This window comes from Borostomias antarcticus, assembly GCF_949987555.1.
Source record: "Borostomias antarcticus genome assembly, chromosome: 7".
NCBI lineage: Eukaryota > Metazoa > Chordata > Actinopteri > Stomiiformes > Stomiidae > Borostomias > Borostomias antarcticus.
The window spans coordinates 29,353,321-29,378,320 of NC_140240.1; the positions used below are offsets into that span (position 1 = coordinate 29,353,321).

The 25,000-nt window shown below is 46.1% G+C and overlaps 3 protein-coding genes across 3 annotated transcripts; all 3 read left to right on the top strand.

Moving 5' to 3' along the window:
* Positions 1-3,169: 3,169 nt before the first annotated feature.
* LOC311311706 (leukotriene B4 receptor 1-like) lies at positions 3,170-4,108 on the top strand (the record flags this gene model as incomplete). The annotated part of the gene is made up of 1 exon (XM_084441460.1): positions 3,170-4,108. One exon carries the CDS (start codon positions 3,170-3,172, stop codon positions 4,106-4,108), a length of 939 nt encoding a protein of 312 aa, XP_084297586.1.
* Positions 4,109-7,830: 3,722 nt separating this feature from the next.
* Positions 7,831-8,781, top strand: LOC311311707 (leukotriene B4 receptor 1-like; the record flags this gene model as incomplete). Its single annotated transcript, XM_084441461.1, has 1 exon — positions 7,831-8,781. The coding sequence occupies one exon, from the start codon at positions 7,831-7,833 to the stop codon at positions 8,779-8,781; it is 951 nt and encodes a 316-aa protein (XP_084297587.1).
* A 2,291-nt stretch (positions 8,782-11,072) lies between these two features.
* Positions 11,073-15,159, top strand: LOC311311708 (gastricsin-like; the record flags this gene model as incomplete). Its single annotated transcript, XM_084441462.1, has 9 exons — positions 11,073-11,128; positions 11,335-11,476; positions 11,577-11,694; positions 12,003-12,121; positions 12,679-12,878; positions 13,645-13,761; positions 14,151-14,298; positions 14,677-14,775; positions 15,007-15,159. 9 exons carry the CDS (start codon positions 11,073-11,075, stop codon positions 15,157-15,159), a joined length of 1,152 nt encoding a protein of 383 aa, XP_084297588.1.
* Between the last annotated feature and the right edge of the window lie 9,841 nt (positions 15,160-25,000).

Sequence of the window (25,000 nt, forward strand, 5' to 3'; positions counted from 1 at the left end):
ACTTAAAAGAGAGGGAAAAGGAGAGAAAAAATGGAAGGGTATTTTAATGGCCTTTTTAAACAACAACTTATACTTCTATTTCTGCATACATTTATGTGACAGGTAGGGCGCTAGGACCCAGAAGGGAGCACTGGTTAGGAGGCTAGTGCCCTAACTGTCACATTCATATGAGAGTAAAGTTGAATCTAAGGTTCCCGGTTCGAGTCCCATTGTTGCCAGAAATTTGGCTAAACTATTGGTGAGCACCATGGGCATCACAGATGAGATACCTTTGGTGGAAATATATCATATTGATCAGGATTTGAACCCGGTACTCCATGCTGACAGAAAGGAAACTTAACCACTTATAGATGAAGTGAGTTTCCCGTGAATCATTGTTTTATTTTACATCTGTAGGGATAAGATAATATTGTTTGCGAAAACAGCAAATAATTTACTTTCGACTCCTCATTATAGAGAAAGCAACAATCCAACAACTATGTTGAAGTTCAGATGCTTGAAGTCTATAAACAATCAGCAGTTATAGTTATGATGAGATCATTTAATGTTTGCCTCGGGTTTAGGTTTAATGTTTAAGGGGCAATGTTTAGCATCATGTAATTACATAAGGTTAGGTGGTTAATGATGTTGTAATAAAGCTACTGTTTGCATTTGTACATATGTAGTGACTAGACTCATACACCAAGAGTACTGTAGTCAGAATGAATTATAGTAGCAACAGCAATAAGTCAGGTCATCAGGCTCTGTCCTATTACACCAGACTGCCTTCTAGTCGTGCCAACAGTACATATCAGTACATTATTTTTCTTCACTAAGAGATAATCCGTATGTAATTTCTTATGTATATGCTGTCGTCGATCATTATATATACTCATTATAACGAAAAGACATCGTTCTATATAAAAAAGGACATCTTGGTTGGGATTAGAACGCGGACTCCACACTGACAGACCAGCGCAATACCTAGTCGTTTTAGGGACACCACTTCCTGTGCTCTCTGGGGGCAAGAAGGTTGAGCAGTGGCTGGAGGAGATGAAGATGAGTTTGAATTAATTTAGTTTTATTTTTTTCTCCCAACAAAACTCCACCATAGCAATGAGTCATACGGGTTCTCTAACAAAACCTGCCCCGCAAACAGGAACCAAATGTTCAAATCACCAAAAAGATAAAGAAAGAATGTTTTCACACAACACTTTAAAAACTGGCACATTTTCCCAACGCATTCAGATTAGATTTCAATAGGTTTACACATCAGAGCATGAACTGCAGTGAGCCAAATTATTACTTAACTTTCTCTTCATTAGTTTCCAGTTGATTGTTTTCAAATTTGATTGACGACAAACTTAAAAATCTATCACTTCTCTTCAAGATTCAAGATCCTTTATGTGTTACGTCTATCATACAGGTATGTAAAATTATTGGGTTTTGGCTCCTCAGCTTGGCAGCAACAACAGAATAAATACAAAGTAATAAAATAAACCAGGCCAGGTCAAGCCTGGCTTATGTACGTGGCTGGCTTGTTTCTGTTCAGGACTGGTAGGATGAAAGCTAGTCACGCCACTGAAATAGCTGTGAATTGAAATTACATTAAATAATGTCTGATAAATTAAGATAGGTCTTGTTGCCTGGACACATCAGTTCCAATGCGTCCAATGCTAATCCAGCACAATAAGAATGAGATAGCCAGTTAGCTCATGAGTTCACAAGAACTAGCAGCAGCTTCCATAACATTAATGGTAACGGTCAGTGGCTAAAGCAGTTACACTGATGATAACATCAACTCATCCCCACCAGGTCTTGAATCTCGGTCTCCCGGGTGGGAGTCCAATGCTCTGACCACTACTCTACTTGTGCAGTGGAGTTCGGCAGATCGGTTTTGGTGTCCTTCCAGTTCCTAGTGTGGATTGGGGTTAGAGTAAGGGTTGGGATAGGATCTGACCTATAAGGGAAGGAGTGTGGGTTGGGGTTAGAATAAGGGTTGGGGTTGGGACAGGATCTGACCTATAAGGCAAGGGGTGAAGGTCGGAGTGAAAGGATGAAAATGTGGAGGTTTGGGGTATAGTCCCATGAAATCATCCCCATCGGATCTTGAGCCCCGATCTCCCAGGTGGGAGTCCAATGCTTTCACCGCTACTCTACTTGTGCAGTGGAGATTGGTGGGTAGATTTTGATGTCCTTCTTTATTTTGGTGTGTTGGGACTACTGCCTCTTGTGGTGCCAACAGAGAAATGCAGGTCAATATTGACCGGAGGAAGGGATGGAGGGAGGGAGTGATAACCGGACAAACGCTATCCTAGGTGTGCTGGCTTACAGCCACGCACAAAAATAATGCAATACAGTTGAAAAATATGGTGTATGTAGTGTGTATAGTGCATCAAAAGAGCAAAATATGCATGGCTGCATGTTACCGTGTGTTTGTGTATGCATAGGCTGAGTCTGGGTATGTCTGTGTGTGTGATGTGTGTGTCACAGCGAGACATGCAACAGGCTGCTAGTGTCCATTGTTCAAAGGCCTGGTTGCCTGGTGGAAAAAGCTGTCCCAGAACTAGCAGGTCCAGTCAGGATGCTCCCTATTGGGCCCGTAGGAGCCTGGGCCACAAGCTAAACTTCTTCAGCCGTCTAAGGTCAAAGAGCCACTGCTGTGCCTTTGTCACCCCATGGTTGGCGTGCATGTCCCAGGTCAGGTCCTCAACGATATCGACACAGAGGAACTTGTAGTTGCTGACTCTCTCTACAGTGGATCCGCTGATTGTGATGGGATCCGGCCTCTCTCCTCTCTTCCTGTAATCCTCGATCAGGTTCTTGGTGTTGTCGACCGCAACTGTGTCAGGTTGTCAACTTCACTCTTGTATGCCGTCTTATCATTGACGGCAATCAGGGCTATCACATCTGTGCCGTCGGTGTACTAAATCTTTTCTGGCTGACTCTGCTCTCGTTACATACGCAGTACATCAGATAAATGTAGTTGTGGTTAAGCATAGGGGCATTCCAGTATCACTGGTGTCCATCTACGAAGAACCAGCCGGCTTCCTGGTTACAACCCCCACTCCCAGTCACCTATTGGATGCTTAAGTATCTGTCACTTCTCTTTAAGGCAGTTGGTGAACTACCATCAGCTTGCTTGTTTCACACACACCAGTCTATGGTCTCGTACTCTTTTCATGTCATGATGGCCATGGAGCAACCGGACAACTTCACCTCCACATTCAACCTATCCACCAACCTCACCACCCACTCGAAGAACCCGATGGACCTGGTGGCAGCCGTCCTGCTGGGCCTGTGCTGCGTGGTGGGCCTCCCTGGGAACACGGCGGTGCTGGTGGTCTTCAGTCGCCGGCTGGAGAAGGACAACTTCACCCAGAGACTGATCCTCAGCCTGGCTTGCTGCGACCTGCTCTGCCTGGTCACCATCCCCATGTGGATGTACTCCATGCTGCATGGCTGGGACCTTGGCAGCCCCCTCTGCAAGTTCCTCGCCTTCCCGGTCTTTTTGTCACTCTGCGCCAACGTGCAGATGGTGACTCTGATGAGCGTCCAGCGCTACATCCTGGTCCTTCATCGCCATAGTTGGGCCCGGCTGGGGCGCAGGGGGGAGGGGGCTCTGCTTCTGGCGCTCTGGGGGCTGGCAGGCGTCATGACGGCCCCCTCTGTCTCTACTTGGGGCACCATAGAGAGAGACGGATACAGTCACTGCTGTAGACACACGGACACGGACAGACAGAAGCTGGCCACCGTTACGTTCGAGACTCTGATGATGTTTGTGTTGCCTCTCACTGTCATTGTTACCACGTACTCCTGCCTCCAGAGGAAGGTGAGGAGGAAGGCTCAGTTCAGCGGAACACAGAGGATGACCCGACTCATCATCAGAATCGTACTCGTCTTCATCCTTGCCTGGGTTCCGGTCCATGTGGTGAACGTTATGGAAATGATCACCATTCTGCTGAACGACTCACGCCCTGACCTGGCAGCTGAACTGGGGCACTTCAAGGAAAAGGTGGAGATCTTTGCTCATTGCGTCACGTTCGTCAGTGCTGCTGTCGACCCCTTTCTGTACGCGTTTGCCTTCCGGAGGATTTGGCTTAACTCCAGACAGACGATGACTGTGTAAAACTACGTGCTGGCCACCATAGTTAAGAACTACTACTATTTTGTTGTAGCCTCTTGTGTTTGTCAGCTGAAGAGGAGGTTATCATGACTTGTGAATGGGGCAGGAGAGGGAAGAGGGTTCAGATGGCTTTGCAGAGATAGTGGTTGATAACAGATGAAATACAGTATATATATATATATATCTGTGAGCTGTAAAATATTCTTCAAATTGATTTGTGATGTTTTTTGTGTTGCCTGTGAGCTTACTGATTCAAAAACTAAATTAAACTAAATCAAACTAAATCCAATGAATGTCAATGCTATGTTGCTTCCTTACTGGTGTAAACTCTGTTCATGAAGTGATTATATTTTGACCCCCTGTTCTCCACCCTTGAAATGTCCTTTTCTCAGGCCCACTCCCCAACATGCATCTGAATGCATAGAACCAGCTGGGTACTCAGACAGTAGGACCAGCTGGGTACTCAGACAGTAGGACCAGCTGGGTACTCAGACAGTAGGACCAGCTGGGTACTCAGACAGTAGGACCAGCTGGGTTCTCAGACAGTAGGACCAGCTGGGTACTCAGACAGTAGGACCAGCTGGGTACTCAGACAGTAGGACCAGCTGGGTTCTCATAGGACCAGCTGGGTACTCAGACAGTAGGACCAGCTGGGTACTCAGACAGTAGGACCAGCTGGGTTCTCATAGGACCAGCTGGGTACTCAGACAGTAGGACCAGCTGGGTACTCAGACAGTAGGACCAGCTGGGTTCTCATAGGACCAGCTGGGTACTCAGTAGCACCAGCTGGGTACTCATGAGCTCCTGTCCAAGTGCACACTGCAGGGAGGTATTGCACACAATGTAAGGATATATGAGGAATTGGATTCCAGGTAAACTGAAAGTGAGAGCAATTACTCACTAAAAGAAGTAAAAACATGATTCCCATTAGGAAGAGAGAAGTGAAACACACAAGTGACAACGGCAGAAGGCTACAAAGATGGCTGAGAGAGCCACAGATAAATATGATGTAAACAATAGATCCTCTACACCTTCTGCTGCACCACTACTCACCAGCAGCTCACCAGCGCCACCTGGAGGAGGCCAGATGGAGGCTGAGGCCTCCCAGAGGTCTGTAAAGCCACATAAGCCTGATAGTCTATAAGCACATATTGCCTGAAGCAAAATGGCCAGGGCCCAGTCGTTTTTGGAACACCTCTGGGGCCAGGAAGGTTGAGCTGTGGCTGGAGGTCATAAAGAGGAGTCGGAATTATTATCATCATTATTATTATCAATAATAATATTGACAATAATAATATCAACAACAAAAGTAATAATAATAACAATTATTATTATTTTAAATAAAAATAATTATTTTATTGATTTATCATTATTATTATTAATAATAATAATAATAATAATATCAATAATAATAATATCAATGATAATAATAATAATAATGTTTCCAACAAACACACACCAGGTGGTAGCAATGGGTCATACAGATTCTCTAACAAAACCTGCACAGCCCACTTCCCACATGGACCAAGCAAACAGAATCCAAATGTTCAAACCATCAAAAAGACAATGAAGACAAAGAATGAATACATTCTCACACAACCCTCTTTGAAAAACAGGCATGAAGAACATAAATACAAACGTAGCAAAAAGGCTTCCTACGATCCTCTACTGTAAACATTATTTACATATTGCATATTGCAACATATTGCAATAACTTGATAACAAACATGTGACAATGGAGGTATTGTTTAAACTGTTCCTTATTATTATAGGCAGAGTTCATTATTTGTTGTTGATGCTTTTTTTTAATTTTTAATAAAGGTATAAAAAATTATGAACTCTGCATATAATGTGGATATTTACAACAACACTTGACTGTATAGCCTAATTAATACACACATGTCTAAGGTACTTTTACTCCTACAGGAAGATTTGCCCAATACATTCAGATTATTTCTCAATAGGTGTACACGTAGGTGCATGAGTTGCAGTGTGCCAAATTATTATTTTACATTCTCTTTATTCCTTTCCAGTTGAGTGTTTTCAAATTAAAATTGATGACTTAAACATCTGTCCCTTAAGCTTCTGTTACCTGGGCTCTTTTCCGGCTGACTCTGCTCTCGTTAAATCTCGATAAATGTAGTTGTGGTTAACCATAGGGGCATTCCAGTATCACTGGTGTTGCTATGAAGTACAATCCGGCTTCCTGGTTACAACCCCCACCCCCTCCCAGATAGCAAGCGGATGTGTAATGATTCTGGACCATATATGGGCCGGAACTAAGCCACAAGGGCCAGATCTGGCCTGTATATGGCCCAGATCCATTTGCTATCTGGGCTGTTTCCTACCTCATGTATGACATAATCTTAAGTATCTGTCACTTCTCTTATCTGTTACTTCTCTTCATGCGTACACAAGCCTGTGCTGCGTGGTGGGCCTCCCTGGGAAGGTTCCGGCGCCGCTGCTGTCCTTGGAGGTTAGCCCCACCAGGTGTAATTGGTATCGCTCCACCTCCCTCACAAGCTCCGACTCCTTCCCCCCCAGCGAGGTCACGTTCCATGTCCCCAGAGCCAGCCTTTGCCGCCCGGGTCCGGTCCGTTGGTGCCCCCCGCCTTCACCGCCACCTAGTTGGCAGCGCACCCGACCCCGACAATTCCTCCCGCGGGTGGTGGGTCCACGGGACGATGGAGGATGAGATGGTGTTGCCACGTTGCTTGTTCGGGCTGGGCCCGGCCGGGCTCCATGGTAAGTCCGGCCACCAGGCGCTCGCATGCGGGCCCTCCGTCTGGGCCTGGCTCCAGACGAGGGCCTCGGGCTTCCTCTGGGCCGGGTCTCTCTTCCTTTTAGTTGTTCTGTCATCAGGGTTTTTTTTACCTGTAACCCCAGGTAGGGGGGCTAGGGGGTACTACCACTTGCCCAAGGTGGACCCCCAGACTAGTGGAGGGAAGGAGGCGTCTTACTTCTCCATTCTAGTTTTGCACAGAAAACTAGCCACTGCCCGTGCAAAAAAGGACATTTAAAACAAAATGCTGAAAAAATAAAATACAGGAATAAAAGTTACGGTGCAGTGTATGAATGAATTATTATTTGATTTAATAAAAAGCAGTGGCAAAAAGAAAAGTCTTCAGTCTTGATTTGAAAGAACTGAGAGTTGCAGCAGACCTGCACTTTTCCAGAAGTTTGTTCCAGATATGTGGAGCATAAAAATTGAACGCTGCTTTGAACAATGTTTTGTTTTAACTCTGGGGACAGAAAGCAGGCCTGTGCCAGACGACCTGAGAGGTCTGGATGGTTCATAACGTAGCAGAAGATCAGAAATATATTTTGGCCCTAAACCATTTAGTGCTTTATAAACCAACAGCAGTATTTTAAAGTCAATTCGTTGACAGACAGGAAACCAGTGTTAAGACCTCAGAACTGGAGTGATGAGTCACTTTCTTAGTCTTAGTGAGGACTCGAGCAGCAGCATTCTGAATCAGCTGCAGCTGTCAGATTTTTTTAGAGAGACCTGTATACAGTATGCGCTAAACATTTAGATATACCGGATAACAGATAAGTGTTAATGCACCACAACGTACCAGCTGACGTTATAGTGCTAGTTCCTGGTTTGGTTTCACATCCTCACCCCAAGAAGGACATGAGAGACATATACGTAGGTATCCGTCACAGCTCTTTCTGGCAGCCTGTTATCAGCTTGATCTTTCTCTTTCTCTCTCATGATGGTCATGGAGCTACCGGACAACTTCACCTCCACATTCAACCTATCCACCAACCTCACCACCCGCTTGAGCGACCCAGTGAACCTGACGGCAGCCGCTCTGCTGGGCCTGTGCTGCGTGGTGGGCCTCCCTGGGAACACGGCGGTGCTGGTGGTCTTCAGTCGCTGGCTGGAGAAGGACAACTTCACCCAGAGACTGATCCTCAGCCTGGCTTGCTGCGACCTGCTCTGCCTGGTCACCATCCCCATGTGGATGTACTCCTTGCTGCATGGCTGGGACCTGGGCAGCCCCCTCTGCAAGTTCATCTCCTTCCTGGTCTTCTGGTCGCTCTGCATCAATGTGCAGATGGTGACTCTGATGAGCGTCCAGCGCTACATCCTGGTCCTTCATCGCCATAGTTGGGCCCGGCTGGGGCACAGGGGGGAGGGGGCTCTGCTTCTGGCGCTCTGGGGGCTGGCAGGCGTCATGACGGCCCCCTCTGTCTCTACTTGGGGCACCAGAACTGGAGAAGATTTGTGCGCCAGATACACAGAAAGGGACAGACAGAAGCTGGCCGCTGTTATGTTCGAGACTCTGGTACTCTTTGTGTTGCCTCTCACTGTCATTGTTACCTCGTACTCCTGCCTCCAGAGGAAGGTGAGGAGGAAGGCTCAGTTCAGCGGAACACAGAGGATGACCCGACTCATCACCAGAATTGTACTCATCTTCGTCCTTGTCTGGGTTCCGGTCCATGTGGTGAACGTTATGGAAATGATCACCATTCTGCTGAACGACTCACGCCCTGACCTGGCAGATGAACTGGGGCACTTCAAGGACAAGGTGGAGATCTTTTCTCAGTGCGTCACGTTCGTCAGTGCTGCGGTCGACCCCTTTTTGTATGCCTTCGCCTTCCGGAGGATTTGGCTTAACTCCAGACAGACGAAGACTGTGGAAAACTCTGTTGAGACCACCGTTTAGACTGCTTTTTGGTTGTGTTGTGCTTGTGAAGCTATCAAGACATGTTGGAAGTGGGGTTTCAGATAGCTTTGCTGGCATACAGTGGTTGTTAACCACAGACCAAATACATACTGTAGATGCTGTGAGCTGGGAACTGTTGGGTACGTTGTTTTTCATGTTGCGTACTGCTTCACAGACCATAAGTAATTTCAATAAATGCTATGTTGCTTCCTTACTGGTGTAAAGCCTGTTAATGTAATGGATCATATTTTGACTCAGCTGGGTAGTCATGAGCTCCTGTCCAAATGCACACTGCAGGGAGAGTTGGCACACAGTGTAAGGATATATGAGGAATTGGATTCCAGGTAAATTGAAAGTGAGAACAATGACTCACTGACAGAAGTAAAAATATGATTCCTGTAATGCGACTATAAAAAAAAACAGCCAGCCGCTGAGAGAGCTAGTGCAGGGAGATCTGTCCAACAGAGTCCAAGGATCAAACAAAACAATGTTTCCTAAATAGGCACAGATGAGACTACCACTGATGAATTGTTGAACTAATCTTCAGATTAATTCAACAAACTTCTCAGACCAACTCACAAGTTTAGGTAAGTGGCTAACTTTAGCTAGTATCTAGCAAGTCTAGCTAGCTAATTAGCAACATCTCGTCGCCACAATAATGTGTCAGACTATTAACGTTAGATAGCATGGTTAAGTAATTACATCCCACAATATATCAAAGGTAAGCTTCTTATCAACTGCAAATGTTAATCTTTTGGCCGATGGTAGCCATTTTGGATTTGGGGCTCTCACAAAGTTTGCCTGCATTTTCGTGAGAGGCATGGGGGCTAAATTTGTTTTTGTGCTGGTGCCAAGATAGCGCTGGCCACTACTCTAGGCTTTGTTCCATTGTCAGTCCCCCGTTCCCTCTGTTCAATGTTGCTGGCGAACACCTGCATCTCTCTGTTGGGCAGCATGGTGGCTCAGTGGTTAGCACTGTCGCCTCACAGCAAGAAGGTCTTGGGTTCGAATCCCGGTCGTTCCAGTGTGGAGTTTACATGTTCTCCCCGTGCCTGCGTGGGTTCCCTCCGGGTACTCCGGCTTCTCCCACCATCACATGCAACGTGTGAATGAATGTTGGTGGTGGTCGGAGGGGCCGTAGGCGCTGATTGGCAGCCACGCTTCTGTCAGTCTGCCCCAGGGCAGCTGTGGCTACAGATGTAGCTTACCACCACCACCGGTATGTCTGAATGAATACTGGACTCTGTAAAGCGCTCTGGGTAACATGAAGGGCGCTATATAAATCCGACTTGACAGGAGGCAGTAGCACCGTGTTGAACATTACTTTTCTTATGTTACATCACCATCTTCTGGTACAAGCAGCTATGACTGACAGTGACGTTTTCACACCTAGACCAAAGGAACCATGTCACATCACGTCCCGCAATTCAACTCGCAATCAATGTGCCGCAACTAACGTTATGATGATTTCTGTAATGTAAGCTGCATCACTTGTATTTGCATGGTTTTTACAGGGCTTTTTCTTGACCTTTGAATACATTTTGCCGAGGAGCTAAGATCATCTGTAAAAATGGATCATACTGTATGTAAAAATGGCGCAGCACCTTAGACAGTTTTGCTTTGCTTTGCGAGGGGACAATCACAGGCAGTTAGGTTTTGAGGCGTAGGCCCTTAGGGAATAGGAGCGAAGCCCCTATAGCCTCCCGATATAGAACTGCTTGCCACCAACAGCTACCGTTATGTTAGCTGCTGCTTCTTGTGAGCTTGTGAGCTAACAGGCTATGGCTAGCTGGTTCCCTCCTACTAACCAGTGCTTTTGAGAAACAAACCGGCACCAGCCCATAAACCAGGATTGACCTGGTGTAGTTTAACCTTCATAGATGACAAATCCAGAGAAACAAACCTTAGCTTTGCTTTCCAAGGCTGGAGATGACCCAACTATGTGAGTGGTAGCCTCTGATAGCAGTGTTGGTATTAGATAGAGCAGTTCTATCCATCTATGGAAGGTTCCCAAAAAGTTCCAAAAGCACTCTAAACCTGACCTTCATAGGAGGTTGATATCACAAAGGTAGCCCATCTCCTCCACCTGAAGGTTGAAGCGTGTGTGTGGGTGTGGAGGGTTTAGAACCAAGGACAAATGGACCTGGGGGTGATATGACTCCGATATAACAAGCCTGTTGGTATGATAATGAAAACAATATGATAAGTTATCAGGTGCGTGCTGGTGAGGTGAAGTCTGTTGTATATAAGACCAGCTGTGCCCTAGCTGGGTTCTGTCTTGACCGGGCATCATGAAGTGTCTCATCGTTGTTTTGGCGTGTGCGGCGCTCGCCGAGGGACTCTTCAGGTGAGGAATCTCCTCTCAGAATATCTCCTCTGCTCTCTCTCTCTCTGTGTATCTCTCTGTGTATCTCTGTCCTTCTCCCCCTGTGTATTTCTCTCTCTCTATCTCCACAGTACAGTCAGATATAGAACAGGTTCTGTGTGTTTGTTGGTTTGTGTGTGTGTGTGTGTGTGTGTGTGTGTGTGTGTGTGTGTGGGGCCCTGTCTCAGGGTCCCTCTGGTGAAGCACAAGTCTATCCGCGAGGCCCTGAGAGAGAGAGGGGAGCACCTGCCCTACACAGACCCTGCTCACAAGTACCAGCCTGCTGAGCTTTACGGCTCCAGCACCATGTACATCAACAACTATGCTGATGTAAGGCAATGTCATTGAAACACACACACACCAACTCATTCTGATTGACGGGCCTCTGTACTAACTCTACCCCTCTATCCACGGGTCCTGTGACCTCCAGACCACCTACTATGGAGCCATCACTGTGGGAACGCCACCCCAGTCCTTCCTGGTTCTGTTTGACACTGGCTCTTCCAACCTGTGGGTGGACTCTATCTACTGCAACACCCAGGCCTGCAGTGAGTACTGAGTACCCAGTGGGCTACGTTTCAGCAAAACTTTGATTTCCATCGACGCTGTTACAATCACCACCGCTACCAGTAATGCTGACATTTTATGTAACTCTCCTCTAATCAAATGTAAAGTGTATTAAATGCTGACCATTACAACCTTGCCCTGCCATAGGCCGAGAGGCTCGGGGTTTTGATTTGACCAACCGAGTCTTTAGGAATATAAGTTGACAACCTGCCGCTGTGAGAATTTTAGCAATCGCTCAGACCATGTGTCATATGATGCAAGATGACTCCTAACCCTAAATTGTTTCCAGACGCGCACACAAAGTTCAACCCCAGCCAGTCCTCCACCTTCTCCCAAAATGGACAGACGATATACCTGCCCTACGGCGCCGGAAGCCTCTCTGCGGTCTTAGGATATGACACTGTCAATGTGAGTCACACTGTAGTCCAACATGTCTTTCCTGGATAAACCCCACTCAGGATTAATCAGCAGATCTACACAGTCCCAGCGTTTTCTTCATGGATAGCAAGGGACTTGAATAAACCTATCCAGTCTTAACCAATCTAGCTTCTCTGTGTACCGTTTAGTTTTACCAACCTGTAACAAAATACCCAAAGGCCAAAGGATACATAGGCTTTTCGTGATTGGTACTACGTGAACAATCCTAGTTGAATAGCCTTCTAAACTGGAATAGATCCATTCAATAGATCACCCCTCAGTTGATTTGTGAGCGACAGGGTGTCACCTGTTGGGTGATTGATAGGGGCGGCTATGGCTCAGGAGGTAGAGCGGGTCGTCCAATGATCGTAGTGCTGGCGGTTCGAATGCCGCCTCCTCTTGATGACATGTCGAAGTGTCCTTGGGCAAGACACTGAATCCCAAATTGCTCCCAATGAGCTGGCTAGCACCTTGCATGGCACCTTGCATGAATGAAAGGCCTTTGGCTATATAAGTGCAGTCTATTTACCATTATGTGGACCCTTCAGGTGGGCGGAATTGTCATTAACAACCAGGAGGTGGGTCTGAGCACCGACGAGCCGGGTCAAACCTTTGCGGTGGCCGTGTTTGACGGCATCCTGGGTCTGTCCTTCCCTGGCCTCGCTGCTGGAGGACAGACCCCTGTCATGGACAACATGATCTCCCAGAACCTGCTGCCGGACAACATGTTTGCCTTCTACTTGAGCAGGTGTGACACGCTACGCTACCTCCCAGATCAAATCAAGTTTATTTATATAGTTTCATGCAAGTAAAATTCGATTCAAAGTGCTTCACAGTAATACAAAGGATGAACAATACAGTCAAATTACAAGGGATTCAATTAACAAAATACATTACAATAAAAATAATATCAGTAAAACGATAAGATAAAATATCAATAAAATCAATAAAATATATGTTCATTCAAAGGCATGTGATAAAAGTAGCGTTTTGTTTCAAAGCTAAAGGCTGCCTTGCCACATTTACTTCTAACTCTAGGGACCGTTAAAAGGACACTCTCCCTAGGGATCTAGTGGGTTCATATGGTATTAGCATGTGGGAGATGTATTTTGGTCCCAAGCCATTAAGAGTTTTATAAAGAAGGAGAAGGATCGTAAAATCATGTTCAGGTTCAGTATGATACGGGCAGCCAGTGTAGCCTGGCGTGCGAGTGTGGCGCCGAGGAACAAACCGCAGATCACGTCACCCAGGATTGTCCGATATTGATATATATATATATATATATATATATAACAGAACATATATATAACGGAAGCCTGGGGAGAGAGGGCCGCACCAACTAGCCCAAACGATGAAGAAGCAGTCAGTGAAGTGATTTAAGACTGGGGATAACAGTCTTTCTGGTATTTGTCAGCAGAATTTTGAATAAGTTGAAGCTGTCCTATCACCTTGTATACAGAGCGGTGGTGCCCAGATAGGGTGACGTCTCTGCTGTGTTGTGCTGCATGTTACAGCGGAGGTCAGCAGGGCAGTGAGCTGACGTTCGGAGGAATGGACAGCAACATGTACACCGGCGAACTCACCTGGACTCCCGTGACCTCCCAGAAGTACTGGCAGATCGGCTTTAGCGGGTCAGAACCGACAACCTCTAGAGCTCCCAAGAGCCTCTGTTCGTCAGGAGGAATGCAAAACAACCGTCTGAATGTCATTTGCCAACCATCGACAATGACTCGCTCATTAAGTGTGATTGATTGATTGATTTTATTTATTTTTAAGACAGGGACAAGGTACAGTAGACATTTACCGTATAGAATAGGGAGAGATGCACTGTACAAGGTTATAGCTAGACAGCTAATTTCCACCCGCAGTCCCTGGGCAAATAAATATACAGTCTTAAAATAGTGGGGCAAATAGTACACAGTGGGGAAAGTGGTTCTGTAGTCTTGTTTTCTGTGTACACACTGGTCAGGTTTGGCAGAGGGGCAGCAGACTGAGTGTTCCCCTGCGTGTGCTCCTCCAGGTTCCAGGTCAACGGTCAGGATATGGGCTGGTGTAGTCAAGGCTGCCAGGCCGTCGTGGATACTGGCTACCCCACGCTCACGGCCCCCCCACAGCTGGGGGGGCAGCTCATGCAGTATATCGGGGCCCAGTTGAACCAGAACGGACAGGTAAGGCAACACAATACACAGCCGAGGGGAGGGAGGGAGGGAGGGGGAGAGAGAGAGAGAGAGAGAGAGAGAGAGAGAGAGCTTTACCAGTAGGATACACCAGCGGCGCAACCCATTATAGAGAAATACTGTTCAGAGACCTTACAAAACAAAGGTTCAAGTCTATAATGAGTCATCTTTATAACTCTCTCTCTCTCTCTCTCTCTCTCTCTCTCCTCCGTCTCTCTTGTGTGTGTGTGTGTGTCTCTCTCTCTCTCTCCTCCGTCTCTCTTGTGTGTGTGTGTGTCTCTCTCTCTCTCTCCTCCGTCTCTCTTGTGTGTGTGTGTCTCTCTCTCTCTCTCCTCCGTCTCTCTTGTGTGTTTGTGTGTGTTCCTCCAGTACCTGGTGGACTGCAACCAGATTGACAGCCTCCCAACCCTCACCTTCATCATAAACGGAGTTTCCTTCCCTCTGCCTCCCTCTGCCTACGTCGTTCAGGTCAGTGTGTGTGTGTGTGTGTTGCGTGTGTGTGTGTTGCGTGTGTGTGTGTGTTGCGTCATCCCTGTAACCCCCTCTGTCTCTCCATGCAGCACCACCACTAGCTTTTTGCTTCCCTCTGGAATATGTAGACCTATATCCACCCCCCCCCCCCCCCTCTCTGTAAAGCACATTGCATTGCCTGTGTATGAAATGCGCGATACAAATAAAGTTTGATTTGACTACAACCAGGCTGGGAACCAGGAGTGCACCGTGGCCATCACCGCTACCAACCTGCCTCAGCAGGGACAGCCTCTCTGGATCTTCGGAGATGTGTTCCTCAGGGAGTACTACTCCGTCTTCGACCGCGCCAACAACCGCATGGGCTTCGCCACCGCCTACTAAGTCTGGCCCGCAACCCCGGCCAGATGACAGAACCGCGCCGTCATTAGGGCCGTCACCCCTGACACCACCACAGCCACAGTTCACTCAGAAACATCTCGTAGTAGCCTCGAACGGGGTAGGTTGTATCGTCATGAGCTGTGGTTGAGGCTGTGTGAGGATTCAGATGATTTTCCTCGAGATCAACTGTTGTCACCAACAGACCACTCAGTTGATGCTACGATGAAAACAAACTATATTCTTTAGAAACTGGCTATTTAGAGACTGTCCTGGTCTCGGTTAATTCAAGACCAGTGAGGGACAACAGATTTGTTTATGAATATTAAAATTAATTTTAATCTCAACATGTACCTGTATGCTGTTGTTTAATTTATAATGTTCTCAACTGTTGTGTATGTTTGCCTGAGGAACAAGCTCATTGGGAAAATGTAAGGGACTGTAGGAAAGCCGTAGCCTGGTAAACCAGACTCATCGGGATTTTCTTTTTTTGACGGTTTCACGATAGACACGATGGACTTCCAGCCGCCCAGAATGATTTGAGTTTTCCCAGAAAAGGGGGCACCTATCAGGAGACTTTAACCGCTGTTCCGCCCCCAGTCCCTGATTGGTTCTCATAGATGATGAGAAATACAACAGAGGTCCGCTAGTAGAATGAAGCAAGGAGCACTAATGTTAACGTTAGAAGAATATTGAGAAGAAAAAAGAGCATGTGCATCCACCATGCAGACCAGGTGCAGGACAAACCGGAGTAGCGAACGAGAAAAAGAGTAGAGTCCACACACTCGAGCATATAGAAAATATACTGTTCTTATATATTATTATTAATGTTTCGATCATTGTGATCTTCATCAGAATCGTTAGAAGAATAAACATAGCCATGAGTGCAGTATTTGCAGAAATCAATAACAACAATTAAAGAAGAACAAGAGTATGCACTAACAGTTTCTCTGATGTTTAAAATGAGAACCATGCTCCCATTTTAAATAAGAATTTAAAATGGGAGCAAAGTATCTGAAATGTCCTTCCTGCTTTAGTAAGTATACAGTAGTAATAGGAGGGGGTTAATGGATCGATGTTAGTCTGGTGTCTCACCTCATAACTGCTTGCCATGGAGTCATACAGACAGTATAGCTCCTAAGCACACACAAGCCTCTACATCACTTCAAGGTCTCAATCCCAGTAGAGGAAAACAATGGACTACGTACAAAATGGGGCACCCCGGTAGCTCATCAGTTAAGACACCTACCACGTAAAGGCTAGTTTACCTAGGCAGAGCAGGAGATGCTGCAAGAAGGAAATTCAGAGAAAACTGAAAAATAAGATTAAGTTTTGTTTTTATCTCAGTTTTTTTTTAACTGTACTCCCCAAAGAAGTCATCACCTCACAATCTGTGTAGCATCTTGTACATTGACAAGGGAACAGTTCAAATTATTGGGATCCTTTTACTCACCTGAAAGGTTAGTTGAGACAGGGGTGAGGGTCTGCTTAACCTCCATAGAGGTCCGGACAGGCCTGTTCAGGAAGATGTAGAATGTTTTCAGTTGTTTATATGCACATGGGTAGAGGGTGGAGCCCTGCTTTGTCTTTTTGGGCAGAGGTGTTAATTAAATGCAGATATTCAGTGTAAAGGTAAAGACGCACACAAGGACACTCCCTCGTTTAATCCATATAAAATTATAATTGGTCAAGGGATTTTTAGGGGAGTATACTCTATTATGTTCTCCAAAAATTCCCCCAAAATCTGTCTTTGCCACATGCTGGTATTCAGTCTCCACGACATTTAAATCCAGACTAGTGTAAACCATAAGGATCCGGTACAGAGCCTACACATTTATCCACACGCTGTAACTGCGGGTCCGTGGGTGGTATGAGCGTCAGTCCGGTATTGTCACGTTCATACAAAGGCACAAACAAATTCCCGTACAAAGCCAACGGCCCAATTCGGCAACCATTCGAATGACAAAAAACGTAGGCCTATAGCGCGCCGGTGATCATCGAAAAATAAGAGCCTTCGCCTCGGGGTCCCGAACGTTATCCCGCTTATTATCCCTCGTTATAAGCATTATCCTGCTTATTACACGGCTACTTACCAACGACATTAATACAGAGACAAAATATTGATTAAAATATATCTAATTATGTTCATTATAAATTCTTGTTCACAAAGAAATTATCTGGCTTCAGATACGAGTACCAGCAACGCGTCCCTAGCAACGCTTGGTTCCGTGTGCCTGGGCAATATTGGCGTTTTCCAAAAACCAACCGTTATGTTTAGAATGTTCAGCAACTTTCACACAACCTCCAACTGCCGCTCATAGACATATAATGTGTTGCCCTTGGCAGCGGTGATTATTGCTCCAAGCCGGTGATGAATTATCAAGAAATGATTGTCCAATCAGAATAGAGTATTTCAGAGAGTCGTGTAATAACAATGGATAATTCTATACCCCAAAATGTCTGTCCTCATCACTTGCAGGACATTTTCCAAAAGTCAATGAATGGCTTTATAAGTAGACTGGACGTACTGGTAGGATTAAACACTTACTGTTGATATATCTTTCTACTCTTAATAACGCCTGAGTTATGCCCTAATACATGTCGTAAAGAGGAAAATGTTCGTTTTCCAACTGTATTATCTTTCTGCTCCAAATAACGCCGGAGTTATGCCCTATGATACATATCGGATATCCCAAAAGCATGTTTTGTAAAAAAAAAAAAAGCCTTCAAAGTTTTTGGTTAATTTTGAAACATTTATTCAATTAATTCACACAACTATTAACACCCTACCAAACATGATAACATGGAATCCTTAGCCAGGGGTGCCCATTATAGGTGTGCACATACACACACACACACACACGTGTGTTCTTATACTGTACTTATACATTAAGTAACATCTCTAAAAATGACAGGTAACAAACACGTTTTTGGCTCAAGTGAAAAACCACAGGTAAAGTGTTAAAATAAAAATACAAAAAATAAAAAATGAGGTAGAACTGATAAGTGTAAAAAAACAGAAGTGAATAAGCAGAAAAAAAACATTTTGCCATTGTACAGTGTACCACTGTAGCCAATTTTGAGAACTGGCTGTCCCATTTTCTTTGGCCTAAATTGAGTTGTTTTTTAATCAACACAGCTTCATTACATTTCAATATGAAATTGTGATGTTTCAAAACACATGTATTTATGCTAATCACGTTTCGTTTCATAAGCCACACGTTTACACGTTATGTAAACCCTGGTCTAGAGCACCGTAGAGGCAGTATAACAAACACACCACCACACTCACATGCCTGGCTGAGGGACTGACGGTCTGGGACATGTGACGTCCTTGGTCTCCTCGGTGCAAAAGTCTCTGACCTTGTCAAAGAGGTACCATTGCCTTTTTGCGTCCAGTCCTGGCTTCTCCAGCCGACCTGGACCTTCCCGCCTAATTTTCACATCAGGACGCAGTAGCTCGAACTCTTCCTCTGGCGAATGTTGAAACTCCTTGGCCAGGACGACCCCAGGCTTTAGCCTTGTGAAGCCCAGGTGGTGGAAGCGCTTGACCCCGGGCAGTGCGCGGTAACCGGGGGCCAAGAAGGTCTGCCAGTCGTAAGACGGCACCAGACTCTCCCCGGACTCCGACCCGACCAACTGCGGGATGTTCACGCCCCCGGCGGCGCTTTCCCTCACTGCGCGGCAGATGTCTCGGAGGCAGGAGACGGGCGTGCGGCCGAGCTTCTGCTTGAGGAGCCCGAAGCACCAGTCGGCGCCGATCGCCGTCGCGTGACCCGCCGCAAGAACGTTCAGCGAGATGGTGTCGTGGAGGCCTACCGCGCAGCGCCACGCGCAGTACCAGAGCAGGTGCTGCTTTTCGTTCTGTCCCGAGCAGAGGACGGAGTCGTGGCAGTGCAGCTGCAGATGCCTCTCCCCCAGGCCGTAGCGGTGGAAGAAGTGGTGCAGGTAGCTAACCACGGCGTCGGCCCCTCCGCTGCTGCGGTGGGCCTCATCGATGAGGTAGTTCACCTGCTGGGGGATTCCCTCGCAGCAAACGCCGAACACGCCGCACTTTCTTGGCACCAAAAAATGCACCGGGCCGGGCTGAAGAGGGTCACTGGGGTAGTGGATCTGCAACGTTATACAAAGAAATATCAGCTGGATGAAAGAATATTGTAAATTACAAATGGCCGACAATTTGTGTACAGTAATTACACCAACCTGCTGTGCAAAGTTGAAACTGTAATGTACAGTCACGTCTCTACTGCAGGGCGGGTTGGGGCCGAGCTCAGCGGAGAGATCCTCCACCACGGCCTTGCAGCTGTCTGTCATCTCCCGGTAAACCTCCTGCTCCTTCCCCACCAGGCGGAGGTGTTCTTCCTGCTTCCGGAGCTTGGCAGACTTCACGCGTTCGGGGAGGTTGGAGCTCCGACAGATGGCCAGGTTGTTTTGTTGACACTGCGCGCAGAGGTCAGTCGTCGGTTTGCCGATGACGATGTTCGGCAGAAGCTTGCGCCATATCTCCTGGAATGCGTGGTTGTCAACAACCTGATGACCTTAACAGTAAACAGATAAACAGTGATGAAATAAGACAGGCTAACAGTAGCAGTGGCCCAATTCAGCAAATCAGGGGCCTAATTTTAAGACGTACGCACCAGTTTCACGCACCGATGCCTTGTACTTCCGCCACACAGAGGACTTGGTCTCCGATGTGGGAAGCCCGCGGATGTCTACCCTCTTGAAGCCGGGAAGGCGTCCTGGGAGCGGCAAGGCACAGTCGTCAGCGAGGTTGCTGATGAACCTCACGATCCTCGCCACGTCTTCGTGGAGCACCAAGCCGCCGCCACCTGTCTTCCCCATGGGGGCCACGCCGTACTGCTTGTAAAATTTGATGATTGCCGTGAGCCTGTCTTGTGAAATTCTGCAACGCAAACATTGACATTGAGTAGGCCTAATAAAAACAGCATCTATTTATCTATCCATCCATTTACAAAAAGAATACTTACACATGAAGAAACTTGAATGTTTCTCGGCATATCTGTTGGCCATCCATGAAGTAAGAGGTCCTCTGGTACTGCCTCACTTTCGGACATTTTTTCTTGGTACTCATTGTGCTGCTGATCTTTCCTAACAGGAACATGTGCTTTTCACCTGCGAAATGACACCGAAATGACCGTGATTCCCTGCCATCAATTAACATCATGCATTCGTCACACACAGTTTTATGTGCAGCACCAACGTTATTACAAAAAGAAAAACACTGCCTACAGTCCCCACAAGTCCCCAAGCTGATCAGGCTTGCGCGCACGCGCACACACACACACACACACACACACACACACACACACACACACACACACACACACACACACACACACACACACACACACACACACACAGTCTCTCCTTTCTTATCGTGCTAGCTTTATCATGACACACAACTCGTTGATTGACTGTCAGCTTTCTGTACAGCTAACTGACATGGCTAGCTAACGTTGGCTAACTTAACGGGAGTGGATAAGAGCTCACCGGGCGTCATCGCTTGAACCCGGTCTCGCTTTTTCAGAATCTCCTCCGGGGTAAAGAGCGTGTAGCAGGCTTTCCCTTGTTTCCTCTTGCAGCCACACTTGAACTCACGAACCTTGTCGATATCACCTGCAACACTCGCGTACTCGTCCTGTACCGACCGCAGCAGGTCAGAGGTCGGGTCGGTTAAAAAAAGAGGCTCCCCTCCGTCTCGCTCGGTATCCTCATGGGTAGCGTTAGCGTTATCCGAGAGCTCGGGTCCGGCGGGGTGTGCGGTCTCGCCGTCCGAGTCCGATTCGTTTACCTCAGCCTGAGACTCAGGTCTCGGTGCCAGGAAGTAATCATCGATCAGTTGGTTCCACTGTTCGCCACTACCTGCCGGCAGCACGGCGTTGCTGCTCAACAACCGAGCCGTTTCTTCTTCACGGGCCGCCATTAAAGAAATCTCAAAAAACAGATGATCGTGTTGTTATGTTGTGTCACGTTAAGTGGTGTCTGAGAGGATTGACAGTTAAGTCGGTGAGGAGGTTTTGACAGTTGGAGCAGCTGACTGCGGCTAACCTAACTAGCAAGATAGAATGTTCACATCGCCACAGCTCAGCTACGACACAAAACCATCTCTCGTTTCTATGCCTCAAAATTAGATTTCCCAGTCGAAATTAAATTATATTATATATACATAATTCTTACAGATTTTGAAAGCCATGGCTTTGTTTTATTAGAATTTGTTAAAAGGCCTTTATGGACAAAAATCAACCAAACCAAATCAATCAAAAATCAAAATCGACATAAAGACATTTCTATGTAAATTAGCCGTTGTGACTTCTGACTGATAATGTGGGAGAATAACTCTCAGATAATTCTAATTTCTTACCTCCTGCTCACTGTTGTCCTCCGAGGACTGGTTGGCTTCTGCAATTCTTTCCACTAGTCTAGATATCTTAGCCTGAAAAAACAGATTTAACAGGAGATAAATGTAACTGAAATTTTTACTGAACGATCAGTTTTGGGCAAATGTGTGCAAACTTGAGAGAGTGAGAAAGAGTTGGGCAAGTAGGGGCTGATCGAATCAATGTGCTGTGCGCAGATCTACAATGAAATAAGATTTGACCCATTTTAAACAGTAAAAAAAAATATCCATACATGGTCGACAATCTTGATATTGTGTCGGAAACGCAACAAATAAATAAACGTATGGGAAACACTGACTCACTCACAGTAATGTGGCATGCTAACATACTCATGGTGTTACACATAGCCTGCTGATTTAAAATAGACAAATATAATATATGTTGACAACATACCTGTAGTGTGTTAATAGTGCTCTGGTGTTTATCATACTTCTCCACCCGGTCCTTCAATTCCTTTAAACTCAGGTCAAAGGCCGTCAGCTGTAGTCCCCTTAAGCGCTTCTCCACCATCTCCTGCACAATCTGAGGAAAACAGATCAAGTTGAGCAGTGAGTTTAATCTCATCATGTATTTGCAATTCGTGGTGGGTTGTTTCTTTGGAGTACTCCCTGAGATCAAGAACATTTTGGAAAAACTCAATACTCATGAGAGGGGACCTGTCCCAGTTGGACACGGTCTTCCCCAGCTGCCAGTGCTACCAACCTTTTCTAGTTTGTGGTGGCCGCCGGCCTTGGCAGTGATTTTGAGCTCCAGCTGCGCTTCCAGCTCCACACCGTCTATCCTCGGCCTTTTCCCGTCCCTTTCAACGCTATGTCCGTCCTCAGAAGTAGGACGCTTGTGTCCACTGGAGGATTTTATTTCTTCTTTAGCACCTGTCAGGATAAAAAAAAAAAGTTATTAGGTTGTCTAGATAATTAAACAATTGCAAGTGTAGTATGCTACTTGGTGAAGTGAATTTATTAAAATGCTTTTTATCTCCATATTTCTTTATCAAGTACTCTCATTGTACCTCTCGTTGAATGTCTAAAACCCTCATTGATTGAGAAGAGATCTGGTTAAGCTGTGACTACTTTTCATAAATTATGGATGGATGGATGGATGGATGGATGGATGGATGGATGGATGGATGGATGGATGGATGGATGGATGGATAGATAATCTTTATTTTTGTGTCACTCCTTAACAAATATTTCCATCACATCACATTAGTACAAAAGTGCAATAATAAAAAGTAAAGGACCACTCACAATGAGTTGAGACAATATAATTACAAATCAAAATAGAATAGAGCGTACATTATAGTACTACACATACAACGATACAACTGAGAATACAATACAGTACAGGGACATACAAATACAGTATAAAGGAGAATGGATGATTTATTTGCTAATTGATGTGGATGTTGAAGTCTCATACCGTTGTTAGATAAGGAGGTGGACGAGAAGCCAGATGAGGGAGAGGACAGCGCACCCTCCAGCTCCTCATCCTTAATCTCCACCTCCATCTTCTCTTCTTTAATCTCTTTTTTTCCAAAGTCGACCTCCAACAAAGTCACCGTCTTCTCCTCCTCCTTTGTCTCTTCTTTCTCTGGCTGTTCGCCCTCCTCCTCTTCCTTGATGTCCTCCTCTTTCATGTCCTCACCCGACACAGGGCCATTGCAGGGAGAGGGGGATGAGGAGCCGGGGGGTGGAGAGGCTGTGCTAGCCTTGGGGGAGCCAGATCTCTCCTCTGTGGCTGTGGAAGCCTCAGGGGCCTCCGCCTCTGTCCCTCGGGCCCCATCTTGACCAACCGTGGCAGAGTCTCCCTGCTCCGCCCCCTGGCCTTTCTGATTGGTTAGATTGTGTTGCAGGTGAGGCGGGTGAGAGCGGAACACCCTTAACATGATCTGCGGCTCTGTCCTGGGTTGTAGTGTGCGTTTCCTGTAGAGGAAGACACACAGGTGAGTAAGAAGCTGGGCCGGCTCTCCACAACAACAAACCCCTATCGGCTGCTCTGGTAGTTAGCGAATAGAGCGTAGAATAAAACAAAATGGCGGTTTGATGCTGTGGATATAGGGTATGTGCTATTTAAAGGTGCAGTGTGTGATTTTTGGCTAGTGGTGTGGTTGCAGACTGCAACCAACTGAATACAATTACATGGCGGCGCGGCTTCCGTGGCCCCTCCCTAAACTAAAGGGTTCTAAGGTAACAAAAAAGTTGCTTCTTATTTTCATTGGATTATACACCAATTAAAACATATTTCTGAATATTATATTCCATTTCAAGTCTACACAAAATTCTGCAAATAAATTCTACACACTGCACCTCTAAATGCAAAAAAAAAGCCTACTTTTTAGAACTTAAAAAGGTGGGGACGAAAAGTCAAGCCACCTCAGAGAAAAAGCTTCATCGTTCAAAAACCGTCTTCACTTCAGCGATAACGGTTCAGAAATATACATTATAATCAATTTACTTGCTACATTAGCAGCTACATTCTGACTAACAGTTAGAAAGCAACACCTAACGTTGGCTTAATCAGCAGAGGCCAGTCTTTGTAGCCAGCTAACGTTAAAGTCGCACAGAAATGGACGTTTGAGATCATCTAATGGTGCGTTCCAGGCAACCCGTAACTCGTGTTTTTCCGGGATGGCAGTCAAACCCGTAACTTCCCACCCGTGAACTCGTACAGATCGATGTACTCCCAGTTGCCGGGTGGGAAGTTACGGGTTTGACTGCCATTCCAGAGCATTTTCACGTGTAGGAGGTAGGAAAAACACGAGTTACGGGTTGCCTGGAACGCGCCATAAGTTCCGTAGTTTGACGTATTTCCAACGCAAACAAGCTATGAGGGTGGGACATATGTTTAGAGGAATTTGATTGGAACATTGACAAGTGGACGGGTTTTAAGAACTTTAGACAGATTCGATAGAAGGATAGCGTTGATTGACGGGTGGATGTCGTGAGATTATTGGCCTAAAATCTAAGGTACCTGTTGTCGTAATTGCACGTGACCTACCGTTTTCCAGGAAGTAAGAAATTATATACTTTGATATAAGATTACAACAAAAGTAGAATTTTGTACATTTTTTGGCATACATCGTTGAATAGGTGAACACTATGACCAATTATGTGAACCAAAATGGGACAGAATTTTTCATTTCTGTGTGACTTTAACATCACTCAACTAGAGAACAAATGTAAGGGGGACTATTCCAGAAAGCGGGTTTAGTGGAAACTCCGAGTTTGCTAACCTGAGATGGTAAATGGACTGCACTTATATAGCGCTTTTATCCAAAGCGCTTTACAATGGCCTCTCATTAACCCATTCACACACCATGCTGCCATGCAAGGTGCTAGCCTGCCCATTGGGAGCAATTTGGGGGTGTGTCTTGCCCAAGGACACTTCGACATGTGGACAGGATGAGGCGGGATTCGAACCGATGACCC